The sequence below is a fragment of the Streptopelia decaocto genome (assembly GCF_964273445.1).
Source record: "Streptopelia decaocto genome assembly, chromosome: 1".
Taxonomy (NCBI): Eukaryota; Metazoa; Chordata; class Aves; order Columbiformes; family Columbidae; genus Streptopelia; species Streptopelia decaocto.
Genome location: NC_138663.1, coordinates 110924213 through 110945702, shown reverse-complemented (window position 1 = coordinate 110945702; position 21490 = coordinate 110924213). Strand labels below are relative to the sequence as shown.

At 34.8% G+C, this 21490-nt stretch overlaps 1 protein-coding gene across 12 annotated transcripts in view; it reads left to right on the top strand.

Moving 5' to 3' along the window:
- The window catches only part of DMD (dystrophin), a 1259796-nt gene that overhangs the window by 994250 nt on the left and 244056 nt on the right, over nucleotides 1–21490 (top strand). For 11 of the 12 annotated variants that reach the window (XM_082049442.1, XM_082049444.1, XM_082049438.1 and 8 more), the window contains one exon: nucleotides 7505–7694. In XM_082049442.1, coding sequence (XP_081905568.1) covers nucleotides 7505–7694 — 190 coding nt within the window. Of the gene's footprint in view, nucleotides 1–7504; nucleotides 7695–10710; nucleotides 10750–21490 lie in introns of those variants that run through there. The other variant, XM_082049437.1, reaches the window with a different exon arrangement.

The following is a 21490-nucleotide window of genomic DNA, read 5'->3' as shown; positions in this document are numbered from 1 at the left end:
CTTTATCCTCTGGAAAGTGATTGATTTTAACAAAAACTTATAAGAAGATTAGAAATCCCAAACAAAAATAGAATGTTTTAAATAACCTAAAAGATAAGCTGTAAGTAATTTTAATTACAAAGGAATTAAAATAATCCACTTAGTTTAGGTAATGATTTTTCTGTAGTTCGTGATGTGTGGTAATATATGGTTATGATGAACATAGGGAAAATGCACACCTATGTTTTCATGTATTTTATACCTATGCCAAGGCAAGAAAGGAAAAGGAGACAAAAGCAATAGAGGCAGAAAAGCCTGTTAGAAAACATTTCCTTTAACCGCCTCTTTGCCTGCTCTCCCATCAAGAGGCCTTTTGGGAATGTGGGATCCCATAAGTGAACAGACTACAAGCAGAGATAGAAATTGTTTTTTAAAAGGTTGACAAGGAAATTTCCTCTGTATTAACGCAGATCCTCTATGCTGATGTTGGCAGGTGCTTATTTAAAAAGATGTTATTTAAAGGTCCTATACAAAAATCTATGTATGTAATTTTGTGCCCCAGGGTGTGACATTTCCTTCACATTTACCAACCCTTCTCAGTCTGGCAAATGATAACGGAGGAGAGATGGGGGATTAACATCCAAGGTTGATCTGATACTTCATAGTTAAACACATTTTTTTTCCTTTTTTCCCCTCCTCTTTTCCTCCTTAAATATCAATGGTGCTTTAACAAAAAAAGAACAGACTAAATTTTTTTTTTTTTTTTTTTTTTAAGTTGCTTTACTGTCTTTAGTAACAAAGACAGCAGTTCAAAGGAAAATGCTGAGGAGTTTTGGTGATTTTTGTTATTTTCATACAGGGTCTGGCTATTTTGAGAAGTGCTATGACGGGTATAAGAGTAGAACCAAGCCAGCCAATGAGCAAAAGATATATTTTCTCTCTGCATCCATTTTCCTAAGTACATAAAGATGAGAAACATTTTCTAATACAATATATTTTTTGGTTTTGCAGATTTTTACAATAGAAAAACTGGTTGAGAAAAAAACAAACAAACAAAAAACCCAGTTGCCTCTAGCTTACCAGAGTGAAACAGATTTGTGTCAACAGATTTTTAAGAAAGGACAAAATCATATGGGCTTATTAGTATGATCAGGAGATGGTTGAGGATGTTCTAGTTTTAGTACCTGAAAAGATTGTCATCACTGAGGAAACTGTGTGTGACTATCAGGGAAAGAACAATACTATGTCCATATCCGGAAAGATAGTCTGAGTTCCAATCAGAGGATGAGGACATTGAGGGGTTTTGTCCTTCTTTCACGTAGAAGGGAAGAGAATTGGCAGAGAGCTGCCTCTGTGTGTTTATTTTGCAGCAGCTCTTGCACTTATTCTCTTTGTATGCACAGTTACACCTGGAATTTAAAACAGTTTCACTAGTTATTAATACATAATCAATATGGTCAGTTTAGCCAAAGAAGAGATGTCCTTCAACTTAAGGCAGAGAGAAATACAACACATAAAAATACAGAAAGAAATGTGTCACTGGTAGGTATCCTGTTCATATGCCTGAATAGACAGGGCAGTACTTATATGTTCCCATTGGGCTCAAAAAAGCCATTTTTTTTTTTCTTGTTTATTCAAAGACCCTTTCACCTTTGAAATGAAGTCTTTCCTTCTTTCAGTTCTCCACATCAGCTCTCTTCAGGGACATATTAGTAGTGATAAAGATCAGGCAAAGAGTTCTAGAAAGTTATTGCTGCCTTTTTAGAGGGAGCTTTTATCATTAGGTTTATCTCTTAGTCCTTACTGGAAGAGGCTGAAAAAAAAAAAAAAGAAGCTTGTCTTTTGAGCACATCAAAGCTTTCCTGGTTCCTCACACTAAATAATGGAAGGATAAGTGCCTGCAGATGAATGTCAGCTCTGTCTGAATGCTGATCTCCAGAATGTTTCAGATGCCGATCTTGTAGGTCTGCATTTAGTTGCACTTCCAGACCTTTGAATCATTTACAGGACAGAAGTCATTTTAGAGGTAGAGTTGCATGCAGGTGAACATTATTCCATTACTCTGAGATCAGCGTGGTGAAGAATGCTTTCCAACAAACCAGACAAAATGGTGCTAGTAGGTTGTAAGCATGTGTATATACAGATCACTCAAAAAAATTCAGATCCACATACACTTGCCAATGCTCTACAGGAGTGAAAAACTAGTGACCTCTATCAGGTTGGTAGAACTGAAGGGGACATTTAAGCAAAAGTGTTACTAGAAAAATACTATGTGTCCCTGAGTGAGGTGTCAAGCTGGTTGAGACCCAGACACCCAGATGAAAACAGTATTTAAAATGCTGTCTCAACACAGTTTTCCATACTTTATATCTATCAACTGCTCCAGAGTTAATCTGCAGATTCATCACTTACTAGCATTTATTAACATTGTTAACCGGCAGTACCGAATACAGTCCCTAGATTCTGGAAGAAAGCTCCTCTAAGGAACATTCCCAAAATTAATTAATATGATTTATTTTGAATTTGCATTTAAAAATTCCATCAATAATAGTTATTTTAAGAATTCAGTGTTCATTTTAAGAATTTCATTTTCTTTTCATTTTCGTATCTGTGACATTTCTTTGTGTTCCCACTTCACCGGAGGTTAAACTATTCTGCCTCTTTGGTAGCTTCTTTACCAATCCAAGGTAAAGCAGCTGAAGAAGAGATACCAGTAAGAGCTTTTATTTATTTAGTAGTAAAAATTAAGTGTTCCAATAAAGATTTTCAATTGTTCCTTTGTCACACTGACAGAGGGATATGATCCTTATAAAAAAAGTACAAACTGCTTCCAGTACTAACAAGAGTAGTATGTAGTTCAAATTGTCTGTGATAGAAGGCTCCAGAAAAGGGAAATTCAGGTAATGTGGTGTTTTAGGGATGCTTTGTTTTGTGTTTGTTTTGGGGTGGTTTGGTTTTTTGTTTGTTTGGGTTTTTTTAATTGTATTGAATTACGATGTTGGAAAGGAGAAAATATAGTTATGTAGGGAGAACCACATGAGCTATAGAAGTAAAACCACTTTTTGTCAGCCAGTAGTCCAAGGTATTTTATTTTACATCTCACTGTGATAATATGAGATTACTACAGTCTGCAGATGGAAGTGTGATTTAGTGATCTGTTCAACACTGAACAATGAAGAGTTTCTCCACTGTTATTGCCCTTAAAGAAATACCTGTGGGACAGAAATGAATATTTTTGTTTGTGATCACTCTTCAATGTATTTCCTCACATATTATGTATTCTGTATTAATACAGTGTACTGTACATTGGCCTAATCATACTATGTTTCCTGTTATCTGAGTGTCTCAAAATATTATTTAAACACTGACCCTTGCCAACATATCTTCTAATGTGAATTAGCATTCCAATTTCAAATAGACAAACAGATACTCAAAAAGTGTGAATGATTCATTCCAAATTATGTAGCAAATACTACGGCTGAGGAAAAATCTGTTCTTCACACTCATGGAGCCCCCACCACCACACACTCTATTCCTTGTGTTGTATTGGGATTGGGGATTGTTGAATGAAGAATTCTTGTAATATGTTTAATTAAACCATCATTCCCATACCTCAGCAGTTTCTCTTCTTGTTAGATTCTGTAACAGGATGTTCAGTTTTACAGATTTTTCAATTCTGTTGTATGTATGTATTTTGTATGTATATCACGGTACAGACTGACTTTTAGTTAATAATACAGTACCTTGCTTATAAACCCAAAGATCACACAGATTTCAGATAACCTATTTTCCCCTGCTTATCTTCCCAAACATTTTTAAACAGCTATGTTTTAAAAATATTATTTTTCAAAGCTATCCGCATCATAGCAATGTCTCGTAGCAGATGCTAGAATTTTTTTTAAACCATTAAAAACTTCTTCCTGTGAAGATAAATGTTCACACTTATACACATTGTGTGACACACTTCCTCTGATGTTTATCCATTTTCCCTCAACTTGAAACCTTCAGCTGACACATTCCTGAGAGAGCACCATGATTTCTGTCCTGCAACAAAGCTCCTATGACAACTAGAGTCAGTCAGTCCCCTCTCACTGATGCCACTAAGTCCTAAAAATCAGTCCCCAGACTAGATTGGGGACCATCTTATTAATACCTACCTTTAGTTATGTAAAATTTAGGCTTGTGTAAAATTAAAATCGTGTAAGCAACTTAACGTTGTAGTAAAGAGAGAAAAAAAGAATCACTGTGAGCTTGAATCTGGTCCAACAGATGCGTACAGACAAGGGAGGAGGAATCAAATTCCAGATATGCTTCTCTCTGTGTTTTGCAGAGGCACTGTAGTTGCATAACTTCTGGGTGTCTAGATGAAAATAAGACGAATTCCACCTTTAGTATTTCTCCTATGAATAAGAAGCTTTTGATTGCACCACTATTTGCTTATTTTTATATCATAGTAGACCAGAGAAAAAAAGAATCATTCCATCAAAAATAATTTTTGTTATTATTATCTTCTAATATTTCAACAGTATTATCTAGTGTTCCTTCTGTGCAGTTTTCCATTTACACTAAAATATATTTCTGCATACTTCATGTTCTTTTCTTACAGCTTACATTCACTATGGAAATAAAGATATCTGGATGATACAAACTAAAAAGAAAGCATCTTTATTTTGTTTTTGTATAATACTGTCCTGTTCTCTATACATATTTTTGTCTCGCCTATAATTTTGTGCAATTTATTTTATCACATGCTGGATTTGATACTAAGTTTTATTCTTAGTTTTTAGACCTTCTTTTCCCTATTCTAACCTCATAATTTTGAAGTAATTAGAAAGCCAAGTAGAGTGAAACTTATTGCTATGCTGCAGAGCTGTCAATGTAGTTGAATATTTATTGCATGTTAGATATAATAAAATTTAAAATGCAAAGTACTAGATATTTTCTGGTGGGAGTATCAGTATGCATACAGATAAGCAACACATTCCTGTAGGCTGAAAGAATTTGTGCTATAAGATTTCTGTGCATCATGGAAAGTGCCAAAAGAGTCTTCAAAACTAAAACTTCATTCTTTACCCTGATTAGTAAAACAGTATATTTTTTCATGTAGTCCAGAAGTAAATTCTCATTTTGAGTAATACCTCACCCTTTGAATCTAGTTCTCATTTGTGCTTGTGTTCTTATTTTCTATAGATTAAAAATGCACTAGGTATTTATACTTGCAGATGAATGGAGGTTTGGATCCTAATTCTCAGGATAATATGCTATGCCTTTATTGGAATGCAGGTGGATTGTAGTTTGAAATGTGCCTTTAATGTTTTGAAGGAACCGCATATGAAAAAAGTGTCACACTTGATTCTGCAAAGGTGCTGAAATTAGTTATCATGTTGCACACTGAAAACTGAATGAGAATAATGCTATAAAGCATATCTCACAATATAACTGTGTGCTGAAGAACTGGGTAAAATATTTTTAATTTATATAAGTTTATTCCATTTCCAAGTTCTATCAAATAAATATGATCCTATTTTTGAGCTAAAAGCGATAAATAAATAAATCAATACACTGTCTTCCAGGTAAAAAAAAAAATCTTTCTTATTGTCTTTTTTTTCTAATTTTATACTAATTTAATGTATATTGTTAGTATCTATAGATGTGATATCTATGTAATTATATACTAGTTTAACAAAAGAACAACAAATTATTTCATTGCAGGTGTTTTAAATTTGGAGAGTGGTCTAACCAAAAGCCATGCTTATGTTCATGTAGAATAAAGTTGGGAAAGAGATCATGTTCACTATTTTGAAGCTAAACGTGTCTTACTGTCCTCCTGAGAGGCCCCTAGGGACACATTCTAAGACAGGCTAAGTGTGCCATGACGTGGAGAATTCTTGTAAGTGGGAACAGGACCAGCTGAGATAAAAATCTAGTCCATTTTTAAGTTTACAAAAGTTGGTGAATGACTTTGTAGTGAGGCATTCAATAGGTTTCTCAGTTTTTGAATCAAAAAAAGGATCCAATAATTATTTTTTTTTTCCCCACAAAATAGTTGGAAAAGAAAATAAGATGTTAAAGGATTAAAGATATAATAGAAATGTGACAGCTATTGTGACATTTGACTCGGGGTGTATTTTTTTTTTTCTGAAATTGTTGTCCTTGCCTGTACTCTGACTGAATTTTTCTGTTCCCACTATCCTCTGCTGCAAATTACTTATATTTCTCAAAAAACGAACAAACAAAAACCTAACAAAGAAACCACCAGCATTTTAAGTCTATGGTACTTGGTAACACTTGTGTTAAGTTTTTTGTTTCTTTTCTAATTTCAATCAGTGTACTAGGTTTTACAACAATATCATCATTAACTGTCAAGGAGTACAACCTCTTCATGACAGCAAAATGGATTTGATATAGAGATTAACACTTAGACATATCATGACCTCCTCTGTTAAAGTTATGATAAAGTACAACTTGAGAAATTATATCTGCTAAAATATAGTATCTTAGTCTCTGTCAAAATAACTATAAAACTAGACAAGAAATCTATCTAGAAATATTCAAATCAGCAAAGATTCATAGACTAAACATAGGTGTGCAGCAAATTGCGTTCATTCCACTTGAAGTAACTCTAATTATCAGATTAATTTACTATATATTTTCTGAGCCTAAAAGCTACTCAGTTATCATGCTGATGTTAAACAAGTACAAATGTAAAACAAAGGCTCAGTAGGCTTGACAGAATCATTTTAATGCACAGTATGTCATACTTACCTGCTCACATTTCTAAATCTGTGTTAGCTCAAGTTCAATGCAACAAATCAGTGAGTACGTGTAACACTTACATTGCATTTGGAAGCTAATAGAACATAAATATATTTTAATGTTTTTTTCAGCACAGATTTTCTAGACCCTTTAGTGTTCCTTCCCAATTTATGATTCAGATATTCCACAAGGATAAGGTAGCTTTTGTATTTAAAATGGTATTTTATTAGGTAATTGATAATGATCTTTCCTGTAATTTATCATATCTAGATTAAAACAAAGAGGTTTAAGGCATTGGTTGCAATCTCCAAAGGTTTAAAGTCATGAAAACTAATAATTAAATTCATCATCCCATGCAGTGACCAGGAACTATTTAGTGATTTCTAAATATAAAGATGTTTTCCCACTGTAGTGTTAATGACAAATAAGAAAATAACCTTTAATTAAAACAATCAGGGAATTACTTCTGTTTTATGGTTTTGGGGTTTGTTTGTTTATTTTTAATTGTGCATGTTTCAGGCATAGTACTTTTAAAGAAGTACTTTTGCTTAATTTTATACCAGATGAATTCCAGTTACTAACTCTCAGAAGATAAAAAGGAAGCCTACCTGCCAAACATACAATTCAAGTTCTGTAGCTAATGTATCTGCAAACTTACCTTGATTGGTACATGAAAATATATAGTGTGTCTTTTCTTATATTTTGATTTTATGATTAAGATTTGTTTACTTCCTAAGAGTTCTGCATTTGACCATTTGTACTTGCTCAGGGTCTGTGATCGTGAAGCTGCACTGGAATCAGCCTTAAAAATGTTGCAGCAGTTCTACTTGGATCTTGAAAAGTTCCTTGCTTGGCTTACGGAAGCTGAAACAACTGCGAATGTTCTGCAGGATGCTACACACAAAGAAAAGATACTAGAGGATGCCAAAAAGGTTCGGGAGCTCATGAAACAGTGGCAGGTAAGTCAACACTTCATTTTAGAAACATGCCAAGTATCCAAAGTGGTCAGGTGTTTTCCAGTGTGCAACTCCTCAATGAAACTGAAATTGTTTTGGAAAAGAGAACTGGTTCTAGCACTGACCTTTAAGTGTTGCTTTGGAAATTTTATTTGGAAATTGTTGCAGGGAACTAACATGAGTCACATCATGATTCTGTTTGACATCTTTCAGCATATAATACATCTGCAAAAGTGTCTCTAAGTGCAGCTTTAAAATATACAAAAAGGAAAGTTTGCTGAAATGGTCATTTAGATTTTTTTAATCACATAAAAATGAATTAATCTACCAAACTACAGTCTTGAACCGAACACTTGACAGACATAGAGTTTGTTAAGCATTTTTGATATTTCTAGACATTATATAAATTACATCAAGTTTATCCTCTGTAGCTTAACTGGATTACTTTTTCTCCATTACTTTTAAATACATGAAAAATGTTAATTTGGTATTTGGCTGATTATTGTCAACATGCTCTGTTGCAACAATAAAAAGACATAATAATTAAAATTTTCAGAAGTAATGGCTGGACAGTTTTTGGACTGTTGTTTTCCTCTGGAAACAAAAAATCTTTAAAAAGAGCGAGAATGTTGTATTTGGTGTTCCAGATAATTTTGAGGATAAAGACAAATAATTAGTTGTATTTGGTGCTGTTGAACTATGTTGTTACACTTCCATCATACTGTCTTCACTACATATGTCTGTGTGAGGTCTTAGATTTCTTAAATGTGAGGTTGGTTGACTTATTTTACTTATAAGTGACATGTTGAGTAAGTACATTGGATGGAAATACTGCTACCTTCTTTTGGTGCTCCTGCATTAATAGATTATTTTAACTATTTAACTGAACTGCTGTTAAATTCCGTTACATTATACTCTGAAATCTGTAGCTATTGCACTGAACAAAAGTGAAATCTGAATGACATTTTTAATAGTGATCTGTCTTTATGCTAATTTGTTTTCATAGTAATATACCTTAAGTCCTCATGTGTTTCTGAATTCAGTTGCATGATCTTGAAGAGCAGCTTTGAATGGAAGATAGCTCTAGACTAGAGAGGGTAATTTTCAATATAGCTTTTTTTTATAATCTCTAGATTAGGTTTTGGGTTGTAATGATGCTGAAACAATTGAATTATTAAATCACTGAAAAATGCATTATTTGGCAAAATAGAGATACTTAACAATTTAGGTCAAATGCTTCATTTTTAGCTGTAATGGGGCTTTGTAGACCTAGTTATTTTTTCAACCAGTATCTTGGGTTTTTTTTTAGTTTCCACATAAGAACTATCCAGAGCTATACGTGACAGGAAATATAAATGCGTACAAGTCCTTCCCGCCATAATTAATGAAGTACATAAAAATGTTCATCATGTGAACGATTGCTTTGAACTGTTAGCTTTCTTCTAAAGATTTTCCTGCACTTCAGTTGAGATGTAAGGTTAAATTTTCAACTCTTCTTTTCAGGTTTTTGATATTTAAACACCACATCATCTGTTCCATGACAGGCAGGGAGAGTAAAAGCTATTGTTGAGCCTTTATTTGTTTCACTTCCAAGAAGCAAATATCATTCTGTTCACAAATCTTGGCTGTACAGAGAAATTATTCTTACAGCCTAAAAAGAAACAGTATGCAGAGGTAAAAAAGTTATATATCTTTTTGCACCCAAAAGATTCATACATACCTGCCCACTAACAGCACAATAATTTTAGGCTTCAGTTAGAGTTAATGATTGCAGGAGGAAATATTTTGATAGTGCAATTTATTGTGGGCTTTTTCCATATGCATCTGCTTGCTGATCTGTCTCTGTGTAGATCGACTTAGTTTTCTTCCTGGGCCTATCACTGTTTGTATCAGCCTATTTGTACCATTTTTAAGCCTCCAAGAGGAATCTCATAACAAGCACAACTGGATTTTCAAATGCCCTTCTGCTGAAGGGCATCTGATGGATATCTCTTTTTTCTTCCTGAAGTAGAAGTTCCTTATTTCCACTGGGATAAGGAAAGTTCTCTTTAAGTAAACAGAATGTTTCTTTTTTTAGAAATCATAATTGAGAAAAACCACTTTTTCTGCATTTTTTTTAAGAACTACAGTTAAGTGGCCTTTCAAAATTTGCATCTTCTTTCTTTCAATTATCACAGATTTGAGACATAGTCATTAATTGCAATTATTTTAAAGGTTGTATCTTTTACTGATGTATGTTCTTAGTAATTAGAGCATCTTTTTTAGTCAGTTCTCTTACTTGAATAGGGATTTCAGTAACAGCAAATATTTTAGCTTCAGGAGAGTTGACTGTAAATTATTTGAATCATTTATTTAGTCAGTAATACAATGTGTTAATGTGTGTGAAGCTGTTGTAGTGACCGCAGGTTTTTCTGAAGGCTTTGCATTATTCTCAAATGATAAATGGTGCTTTTGTAGCAATTTATCATTTCTGGAGGGACATACATACAGATGAAAACACAAACTTACATAAACTTCTGTTTTCCATTAGTACTTGATAGATTTTTCTAATGATGTGTGTATGAGTTCCATATAAAATGAATGTTCAATGCCAGTAAAATTCAGTGCAGGAATAAATTAGTGGATGCTGTGGCTGCAGATATACTAGCAAGTAAAATATGACCTTGATCCTTTTCTTGCACTGAGGCCAGCTATAAACAAAAAGCAACATCCATGTTTATGAACTGTTCTATAGTTCACAAAGTCAAATGTTATGCTATGGTTCTTCTTGTATAAAACATTTCATAAAAAAAAAAAAAAATAGATGAGACAGTTGTTCAAAAGAGAAGAAAAGTAAACTTATTTAAGAGTTTGAGAGTGCTTAGCTGTAAAATTAATTAATTCATTAAGATTGGTAATATATGCAATAGTTTAATACAGTTCTCCATATTAATAGTCTTCATTGTAAAAACTTTCTGTCCAAATAGGTACAATTTCCTGGTAGTATTGCAAATATTGTCTATCTATGTTGCTACAAAACTGGATAATGGAGCAAATATTAAGGACATTTACTTCTTTAGTAAGTGTTTTTATTCACAAAATTGTGTTTTATGTCAGCTGAATGGTCAGGAAAGAGAGTGTGGGTTTTCACCTGTCCCCCAGTTATTGCCCCACTGATTCTTCCAGTCTTCATACACTGCATGTGAGTGTTCTGCCTTACAGTTCACTTTGATGCATTAGGATGAAAAATAAGAACATGGCAAAAGTGTGGCTGTTTGTGGACAGCTTATGCATATAAAAGGTTCAAACAAAAAGGAGCTTTAATAAGTCACTGGAATCTCAAAAAGATGTATTTATGTACTTTGTGGAAGGGGGTTATTGCTCATTAATCCATATGACCAGCTCAAGAAACCATAAATAATGATAAGCCTTATTTTTAACTCTATAATCTGGGCCAGAAATGTTCTTACCCTATAAAACACACCAGACAATTACTTGTATCCCAAGAAAATTGCTATGTAAATTGTACCTGTATAAAACCAGACACATTCAAATACAGTCTGTGTCCCTAATTTGTTTTTTAACATCCAGTGTATGTAGTATAACCAAAAAGCCTGCCCCAGAATGGAAAAAGTCCTAAATGCTTTCAGCCAGGGTTACAGTTTTTTGAAAGAACCTTTGACTACCTAGGTTTATAGAGTTCATAGAAGTTATGGTTAAATATTACATATGGATTTCGATCTGCAGTCTCTCTCTCATTCTTTATGCAGTTGTGTGGACTTGGATAATGTGAAAATCGTCATTAGGATTCCTGAAATGTTATGATTCTGGTTTAATCTCCTATTTTTAGGCAATTGGTATAAAGCAGTTTTTTGATAAAGAATTCTCTACACAAATAATGAAATAACTAAATTTCGGAGTTCAGTAGTAGCTTTATTTCCTTGTCAGTAAAAATGTTTCTCTTCGCTTTAGTGATCCAGCAATTTTCTGCTTTACACGCTCAAGCTTTTTTTTCTTTTAAACTAGGAAAATAATGTCTTGCTGTGTGGAAAGTGTTTTATATAGTGGAAGTTGCTTGTCCAAGAAAGTTTCACATTTTTAGGTGTTTCTTTTGCTTTTCATGTTCAGAAACCATTAGCTCAAATCTCTCTAATAAAGATTAATCTTCCTCTACTACTTAGTGGTTCATTCAATACCAGAAGGAGAAGGGTGAGACTTACACAACTCCACATTCTAATTACCTGATGATGTAATTATATTAAACTGTTGCATTATAAACAGACTGTTTGTTTATATGAGCATGTATTTGCATGCATCATTTGTCTGAACTGACAGAAATTGAATAGTTGAGGTGATTCACATAGTTAGAACACTTTCTGGAGAATTTTCAAGGATACAAACCAGTTACTCCAAGGAGTTGTGTAATTATGTGCTGCTCTTTATTATGTAGTGGAAATACATCATGTGTCCCCATGAGGCCTGGTTTGATAAGTAACCATATGAGGGAGATGAAAATAATTAATTTTACTTTCTGCTTTCATACTTCTAGGGATATGAACTCTCAACTGTGTTAATTACTTTGTCTTTATAGCAATAATTGCATGTGACATTTTATATGGCTTATATAATATTGGATACAATTTTGAAGCTACTGTGGATTTATACTGATGTTTTATGAGTGCAAACATTTAATATTAAGCCTGTAAATGAATTTAATCACTTTTTTTTTCACTGAAATTTGAAAAAGAACACACTGCATGTGACAGCTAGTTAAACAATAACTGTATAATGCTTTATACTGTACACACACGTTACAAAATGTATCTAAAATAATCTATGATGACTGATGAATTATTGGTAGTATAGACTGACTAAAAGTGTGACAGCATATGATAAATGAAGCAGAGTTAATAACTTTGGAATGAAATACATAGCAAATTTATTACCACCTTCATGTTCACTTAGTCTATTACCTAAGTAGTTTTACGTTAGATGCAGGAATTGTGCTGCTAATAATATGAAAAGTATGCAGTACCTTAAGTTAGACCTTCAAATGTGTAGTATGGACAGTACCCGTATTTTCTCAGTGTTGTTTTGCTCTAAAACGAGGGATGTGAACAGCATGCAAGGCATTTATCTCTTCTATTATATCAATATTTTAAAGGTGCTTGCCTGTTTTTAAGGTGTCCAGGCAGCTGTTTTCTCAATAGTAGGTAGCTGAGGTAGATAAATATTCCTTACTCTTCTTAATTATTTAGCAGTAGAGGTTTTTTGAGAGAATAAGACTATTCCCAACCTTATTTCCAACATAATTTACACATATAATTGCCCAGCACAGTTAATTTTGTGATGTGATGTATGAATTAGATGACGAACTTGACTGACAGGGAAGAGAGACTCTAACATCCTTGCTCAGTTCAATTGACTTTACTAAAAATAATATTTAGTAGTAATTAGTTTTCTTGTACTTCCAGTCTCTGTTCTGAAACACTTTCGCATGCACTTTTGCTTTAAATTGTTCCCTGGAAGATTTAAAAATCAAATGTGATCTTCCTCCCTCACCTCTTTTTTAAAGTTTAACACTCCAGATTTGCCTTTTACACTAATCTGTTGCTAATTCTGAAATAAAACCTGTTCCGTAGTACCTGAGATAGAATAACAACTGTCAGAGCCATCTTTCTCCACTGAGTAATAGAAGAAACTTTCCAAAATCTGAGTTTTACATAAGTGCTATTACAGCCTAACCTGGGACAGGGCAAGATATTTTCTCAGAGTGAAAAATTACTATATGGAATTTTGTGAAATATTGGATAATATTACTTGGAAAACACCTGGTCAATAATTTTTTGGTATTGTGATTGGTGGTCATGAGGGAGGGGAATAATGTTTATTTGTTGTTAACAGCAAGGGCCAAACTGACCCAATGAAACCTCTATGAACCTACACTTGTAGTTTTGGCAGGCATGGAATTCCTGACTGGAGAGAAAATTTCCTTATGGCCAGTGACTGCATCGTGGTTACAGCACCCATTTGCAGCCATTCCAGTTGAAACCAGCTGCTCGAGTCTGAATGTTTTCTATCAGAGCAAAGTGGCTGCTCGTGCAGCTAATACTAGGAAAAGTCATTCTTCATCTTCCTTGGGCTGGTTTAATTTTGTCCTTATACTCTAATCTGGCGTGTTTGTGGCAAAAGCAGAGAACAGCACCCTGGGGTGCGTTAGGCAAAGCGTTGCCACCAGGCCGAGGGTGGTGACCCTTCTCCTGCGCTCAGCACAGGTGAGACTCATCTGGAGTGCTGGGCCGAGGGCTGGGCTCCTTAGTGCAAGAGACACTCAGACTTACTGGAGCGAATCTAGCAAAGGGCAACAAAGTCGACTAAGGGTTTGGGGTATCTTGCATATGAGGAGAAGCTGAGAGAGCTGACACTGTTTAGCCTGGAGAAGGCTCAAGGGGATCTTATTCAGGGTGTGCAAATACCTGACAGGGAATGCCTAAAGATGACAGAGCTAGGCTTATTTCAGTAGTGCTTTGTGACAGGATGAGTGGTAGTGGACACAAACTGAAACACAGGAGATTTCAGGTTAACATAAGGAAAAAAAAAAACAAGTGAGGATGGTCAGATTATGAAACAGACTGTCCAGAGAGGTTGTGGCATCTCCATTACTGGAGATCTTTGAACCCTGGATGGAAATGGCCTGTTGTCAGCAAGGGGTTAGGATCAGATTATTTCTGGAAGTGCTTTCCTGCCTTTACTGTGTGGTGATTTTTTTTTTGTGATGTCTGGTCTGCTTACATAATCACTGGTCATATAGTCAGTCATTCTGTAGCCCAACTGATTTTTACTCAAATATACAAATGCAAAAGTTTTCATATGAAAGAGTAAGATACTGAAAACTTTCTTGCTCTTTCTTGAGAAAATTTCATAAGTATCTCCCAGGAGTTCCTAAGGAATGTGTTTAAGTGAGAGAGAAGGAAAAGTGGATAGTAATAAAAAAATAAAATAAAAATTCATGAAGAGAAGGGACCACAGAGAATAAAAACAATTATATATTTTAAAATTACTTTTATTAGTGGAAACTGATGGGGACACTGATAGGTGAAAGCTAGAGGTAAGCAATTAAAGTAGTACAATTATTTTTCAGAGTACCATAAATTAAAATTCGGGTTTTATTTCCTCACGAACAGAATTGAAATCTGCAGCCTTTGGCCTCCAAGTAATTTTTCTCTTAATCCATTAATTTTACACCTAAAATAAATATTTCCTCAAAGGTTATCATCCAAATATGAATGGTTACTTGCTTAAAATTATTTTTTTTAATTGAGATTTACCTTGATACTGTATTATCAGATCAATGCTTTTGTGCAAACAGAGTGGGAACTCTTACCACAGTATTCACACTGAGTTCCCAGTTTGCTGGTAAGATCACATATTTTGGTAAAAGACTAGTGTTTTGTGTTAATACCTGATTTTTAATTGAATGCATTGGATAGAGGGGAAAAAAGTTACTTTACAACATAAAAACCTAGCTTCTGGTAACGCTAACATGTCAGTATATAATGTGTATAAATGTCACAGAATCGCAGAATGTTAAGGATTGGAAGGACCTCGAAAGATCATGTAGTCCAATCCCCCTGCCAGAGCAGGAACACCTAGATGAGGTTACACAGGAATGTGTCCAGGCGGGTTTTGAATGTCTCCAGAATAGGAGACTCCACAACTCCCCTGGGCAGCCTGTTCCAGTGCTCTGTCACCCTCACTGTGAAGAAGTTTCTTCTCATATTTAGGTGGAACCTCCTGTGTTCCAGTTTGAACCCATTACCCTTTGTCCTACCATTGGTTGTCCCTCAAGAGTAGGACAAAGATGGTATCTATGTTCAATCAGGTTCTGTAGTATAATTTTTTTAATATTATGAACATAAGCTAGATGTGATAGATGCAATAATCCAGTAGCACAAAGGGTCAAAGACACTTTTTAATAGGCAAGTACATTATGATTAGTGTGCTGCTATAGAAGGCACAAAGATAAGGACATCGTTGGTTCAAAGAGTAAATATTATCTACAGTCCTATAAAATGGGTAAAACTGGTGAAATCAATGAGACTTCTTAGGCATATAGATATAAACGTATATCTGTGTTTGAAGCTTTGAGTCCTAAAAGACATGCAAATGAGAAACCCTTTGAAATGCATTCTAAGGATCATGTCTAAAAATAAAATTCAGTTATGTTTGGTTTATACTACTATAGTTTGTCATCTGGATTAGGCTTGCTGGTTTCTGGTTTATTTTTCCTTCTCAGAGGACTAATGGTTTTATTAAAAAAAATGCATAACAGCCCAGCATGTGGTCAAGCAGTATCCTATAATATTGATATATTAGTATACCTGCTATCTTTTGAGGCTGTGATTTTGCTTCATTCAAATAACAGTGGCAATTTCAGTGTCATTTCCATATGATCATGTGCTTTGATGTAGGTAAGGATATGAAAAAGTGGAACAGGAGGCTTTCAGTGCAGGGAGGAAAAACAAAAAGAAGAGAACTGGGAAATGGAGCAGCTGTGTAGAGTCAAGTTACTGCATAGTGCTACGTTAGTAGAGAGCTGAATACTTTCACAGGGAGGTTTGGTGATGATTCTCAGTGGGGGAGGCAATGCCACAGCTGTTCTTCTTAGCTGGATATCAAATAGAAGTCATCAGGGAATGAGCAATAAAATGGATATGTAGATGTTGCTGCTTTTTTTTTTGTCAAACATTTTGTTTCAATTAGTTTAGTTTGGATAATCTGTATCATAAAATTGGAAAAGGTATCGATGCTGCAGCTTATCTTGGAGTGGTTGAATTAATGATGTATTCTGTTTCTGCCATTCCTTTTCCTGCACTTAGAACAAACTCCTAATCAATGCTAATTTTCTTTTAGAAGGAAAAAGGCTCATTTTATTAGATGATCTAGTACTTTGCTACTGGAGTGAGATGTAAGTATTCTCAAAATTTATTCTCAGGAAAATAAGCAGCTCTCGATTGTCCAAAATCTCACATATGAAGTAGGTGTTTGTGAACAAGAAGAAAGATACACTTCTTCCTTTAATTTCTAATTTACATATATTCTCATAATCAAGGTAGAAGAAAAATCCCATTTGTCAAATGTGATAGTTTATGCTCACTTGGTTGACTTATGTTTTTCCTCTTTAAACGTTTATTGAGAACACCAGAAGAATGGTCGTAAGTTTACAGATCAGCATTCAAACCCTGCCAGCTTTAGATACAGATTTTTCAAACACTGGTGCAGTCTGATCAGCTCTTCCATTTACTTTTATTGTTTGTAGATTTATTTGAGAAGCAAATAATCAATAAAAACTGTTTACAAAAACCCAAGGGTAGCTTTTAATATATTATTCTGATGAGTTCGAAAGGGTATCTGTGCCTTTTGCAGTTATACCTCATACTAGACTATTCAAAAGACATGGCTGAAGTGCACATAATTTTTTGTTAGTGAGATCAGATGTATATTTTCACAAAGCAGGTAAAAAGAAAAATGTTTGTATTGTGATTATTAACATGTTAATATAAAAAGCATAACTTATACAGTGCATAACTAAGGAAAGTACTAATTTTGGCTTAGGGCAGATATCTTCCTGAATATGTGAGAAGGCAATGACCTATGAAGAATACAAATAAGCAATAAAATAAAATCACAAATGCTTTTCAGAGTCAAGTTCTACTTGACTTAGACTGTGCTGAGAAAAATAGTTGTCTTCTAATAAATGCTCCAGACTCTTCCTTTTTATGAATATATAGCTGCCATAGCACAGTTTTTCTGCATGTGAATTTACACATTTTCACAATACCAGCTATTCTGTATGATGTACTGTGCAGCAGTTGCATAATGTAGCATAGCAAGTCCCACTGCATAAACTGACAGCATGTTTGACAAGAATGACTTCATCTATATCATCACCAAGTGAGTTTCCCATTTCATTTTCTGTCAGAAGTTTAGACTTTCTTTCAACTGTTAACAAGAAATAGAATCTCTTCTGTCGATACCAAGTTCTACATGTGCATTTATCGTTTTTCATTTGAGCCATTTCTTTTCATTGGATATAAATTCATTTTACATGTTTTGGTTTGGGTGCTTGATTTTAGTTTTTATTGATAGTCACCACTTTTTTTTCTTTTTTCTTTTACTGATATGATTAGTAACACAGAAGTCTTAACTCAGTCTTTTTTGTAATTATTCCAGTGGGTTCATTGCTTGTTGTCACTGAAAATATTAGCAACTTTCTGGAGGAAGGCCTTTGTCCTCCTTTTTGGCTGTAATTATGTTAGGAAATTCTAAACTTATGTTCAGGATTTTCCCATTGGGTAAAATGCATGTTGTTTGGGAATTCTGTAAAGGCAGCCTTGAATCATAGTTATTTATAGTCTTGCTACATTTTGTCTTGGTAAAGTTAACTAAATCTGGGCTTATCTTCTCTGAAATTGTTACAATAAATGCATTTTCAGAGGCTGACTATTGTAACAGAAATACATAGGTACTTAAATATGCATTAGTACTCTTTCTAGAATTTATAATTTCTATTTTTGTGTTGTCAGCTCTCTGATATTTTGTGTATACTCCTCTGTGTGAGGGAGTCATTTGATGTTATATCTACCAAGTACCCTAGAGCAGCAATATGGAGCTGCTTCGCATGAGATTGAATGACATTATTTAGAACCTATGACACTGGGAATCAGATGTAGGCTCACATAAATTCTATAGGTTCTCCTGTTATATACATTATATTCTGGTATATATATTCTATCATCCTTCATGTCTATTCTCATCTGATTTTAGGATTATACAGTTTCAGACAAGTTGTTCACCTTGTGAGCTATACATTTTTTTCAAATAAACTTGTCATCTATGGATTTTCTTTAGGTGAAGTTAGGAGATATGTCCTTAAACACTGGTACAAGCAGCCACAAACTCTGCTGTATGTATCCAGGTACAAGTTGTTCTGTACCAAGTAACTGGATTATAGAAATACAGTAATGTCATCTCTTCAGTGTTTTGTCTACTTTTACATTTTTGAAGTCCATATAACTAGTCTGTTGTGTATCTGCCGTGATTCCTTACTGAAATACTGTGGGTGGTACTGTTGAAGAGTTAGCTTCTGACACCTATTTTTAGGTGTGAACAGTATAATTGTGAGGTAGGTGTTTATGCTCTCACTAAGTTCATCAGTTGATGAAATCTAGAAAACTTTTTGTCTGGCCGAATGTATTATAGTTATCCCATTGTCTTCATCTCACTAGCAATGCAACAGCAGCTCATGTTTGTACCTCCTTACACCATGAAGGTCCAAGAGGTGTTTCTGAACTCACATTACTGCAGGGGGTCGTGCCACCCAGCTCAGTTTGGTTGCGATACCTATTTGTTCTTCCCAGTTCTGCACAGACAATGGTAAGGTAGAGGCATGTCCAGAGGACAGTTTATCCCAGTTGAGCTGGGGCTGTTTGCCTTCTGGAGAAGCATATGTCTGATTTATGAATTAGAGAGAACTTAAGAGGAGTAGCTAAATAACTAACTAGCTACTGGTGCCTAAGTTTGGTGTGATTTTATAGATATGAATGTATACATATATAATATGTGTGTGTGTGTACTCCCTGTTGGTAGTGTATTGTTAATGGTGTTTATATATTTATGTCTTCATTTGATTCTTTTTTACCTAAAATAGGTTAAAGAGTTTATAGTTTCCTGTAGGTCCTACCACTCAATATATTTTTAAATTGTGCAGTTTCCCATGAGGCAATAGAAGAGAACCAAAATGTAAACTTAGCCTACTCAGATCAATTTTCCCCCAAATTATGACCATGAATTTAGTCATAGGTAACTATGAAAGTATGTGAAGATATGCCTAGAAAGTTTCCTCTGCCAGATAAGTCCAGGTTTTAAGCTGTCGTCTGCTGACCCACCTGTCCACATGAATGTCCTGTAGCGTTGAGGCAGTGATGTTTGTTTGGTTTTACTCTGCTTCGCTGAGAAATGTTTGTCTGTTGTTATTCTGGCTTGTCTTATCTCCTCATTGTCAGCAGGTAGAAAAGGTGTCAAAGGTTTCTGTTCTTCATGTGTTTCTTTTCCACAGAAAATTTCCTTGAAACCGAATATTTGTTCAGTTAGGGAACTTCCACTTCCAGATGTGATACCTGCAGAAAAAGGTTTTCACTGCTTCGATTGGGCCGGTATAGTTGTCAGGCCATCTCAATGGGCACAGCTATGAACTTACACCATGGCTACCATAATCAGTCAGATTTTTGCTCATTAATTCCTTGTGCGATTTAGCTGTATGCAGGGTTGCTGCTGCTGCTCCTCAGGGGAGGGCAGGAAGTGGGGTGAAGGGACCCCGCACCAGTCTGGGGAGATCCATTTGCCTTGTATTACTGTAGCCCATTGGCTGTCTTTGGTAGCAATCAATAACTGAACCCAGGGAAAAGATTCTTCTTAGACACATTTTCCCAAGGCAGAACAGGCCTCAAGAAGGGAAGCACAGTGGGCCTCAAGAAGGGAAGATCTCTTTACTTTCAGGTATTTGAAAGGGACACAATGCTTATTTTCTTCAGACTTGTGGAAGTCTTGTTCTTCCCTCTCTTTCTCTCTGTGTTTCCTGTCTCTTGTCACGTTTCTATCAGATACTTTGGGCACTAAGACAGGGAGGAGTCTTTTTAGGGTTATGAAATGTTTTGGAAGTTATTTATGCCAGCTGTTCTGAAGGTCTAGTTTAGCAGTTTACCTTGCAAGTGTGGGTGATTTGTGTTTTCAGTATGCTAATCTGGGGCGCTTTATGACTTAAAGTCAGATTGAAGTGGCTGCAATAATACAGTAGGTTTTTGTATTAGTCCTTTTGAGTGGAATAACTCTGATGAATCAGAACAGAGCTGGAAGAGGCTGGAGGAATGAGAGGAGATCTGAAATGCAACTGTCCATTTTTGCCTCAGAAAATTAGAAGTTTTCAGTTGGCCAAATTATGTCATCAAAACCAGAAGACAATATTTATGAACAAGTATAGCAGAGAAAAGAACACATTATCAGATGGTTGTTTAAGGCTTTTTTTGGTATGATGTACTAACAGTCAGCAGAGGTGTTGGTATGTGAGGGAGAACATCTGGACTCTTGATTTGAAATAAATAGCTTCAGTTCTGTACTGCCCATGTTGTAGAACAGGCAATGCAAAACCAGAAGATGCCATGAGCACCAAGAAACATGCATATTAATCAGTTCAGAAGATAAACACTTTTATTTTCTTGTACCTTCCTCACTTTGCTTATTTTTTCACATTAGAAGTCTCTGTAGATTCCAGAAGCTTGATTGACAAAGATCGTCTGTCAGGTTGCACTGATAATTTGTTACAAAATAACTGAAGCAACCCTCAAAATAGACTTTGAAACTATTTTTCTTAGTGCCAAAATTTTAATTTCTGGTATCTGAATCAGATATTACAGCTTTTTAGGGGAACATTGCCAATGGAGCAAATATGAGAGTTAACTAGTAACTAAGCAAATTAAAGGCATAAATTATATCCTCTCTAGAAGCACCATACATTGTCTGCTATATTAAACCTACTTCATTTTAATTTCTACCTCATGCTGCTGGGTTGGACACAATTTTAATGACTGTTTCTCTAAAACTACTTCATAGTTCAGTAGAACAGAATAGCAAGTTTCACTTCCTAGAGGACTAAGTACATAAACCAAAAGACTGAGGCACTAAATCTCATTGTTGAACTTCAAAGGTCTTTTGCTGGGAAAAGCTTACAGTTGTCCTGCTATTTTTTGCACTTTTTATATGTA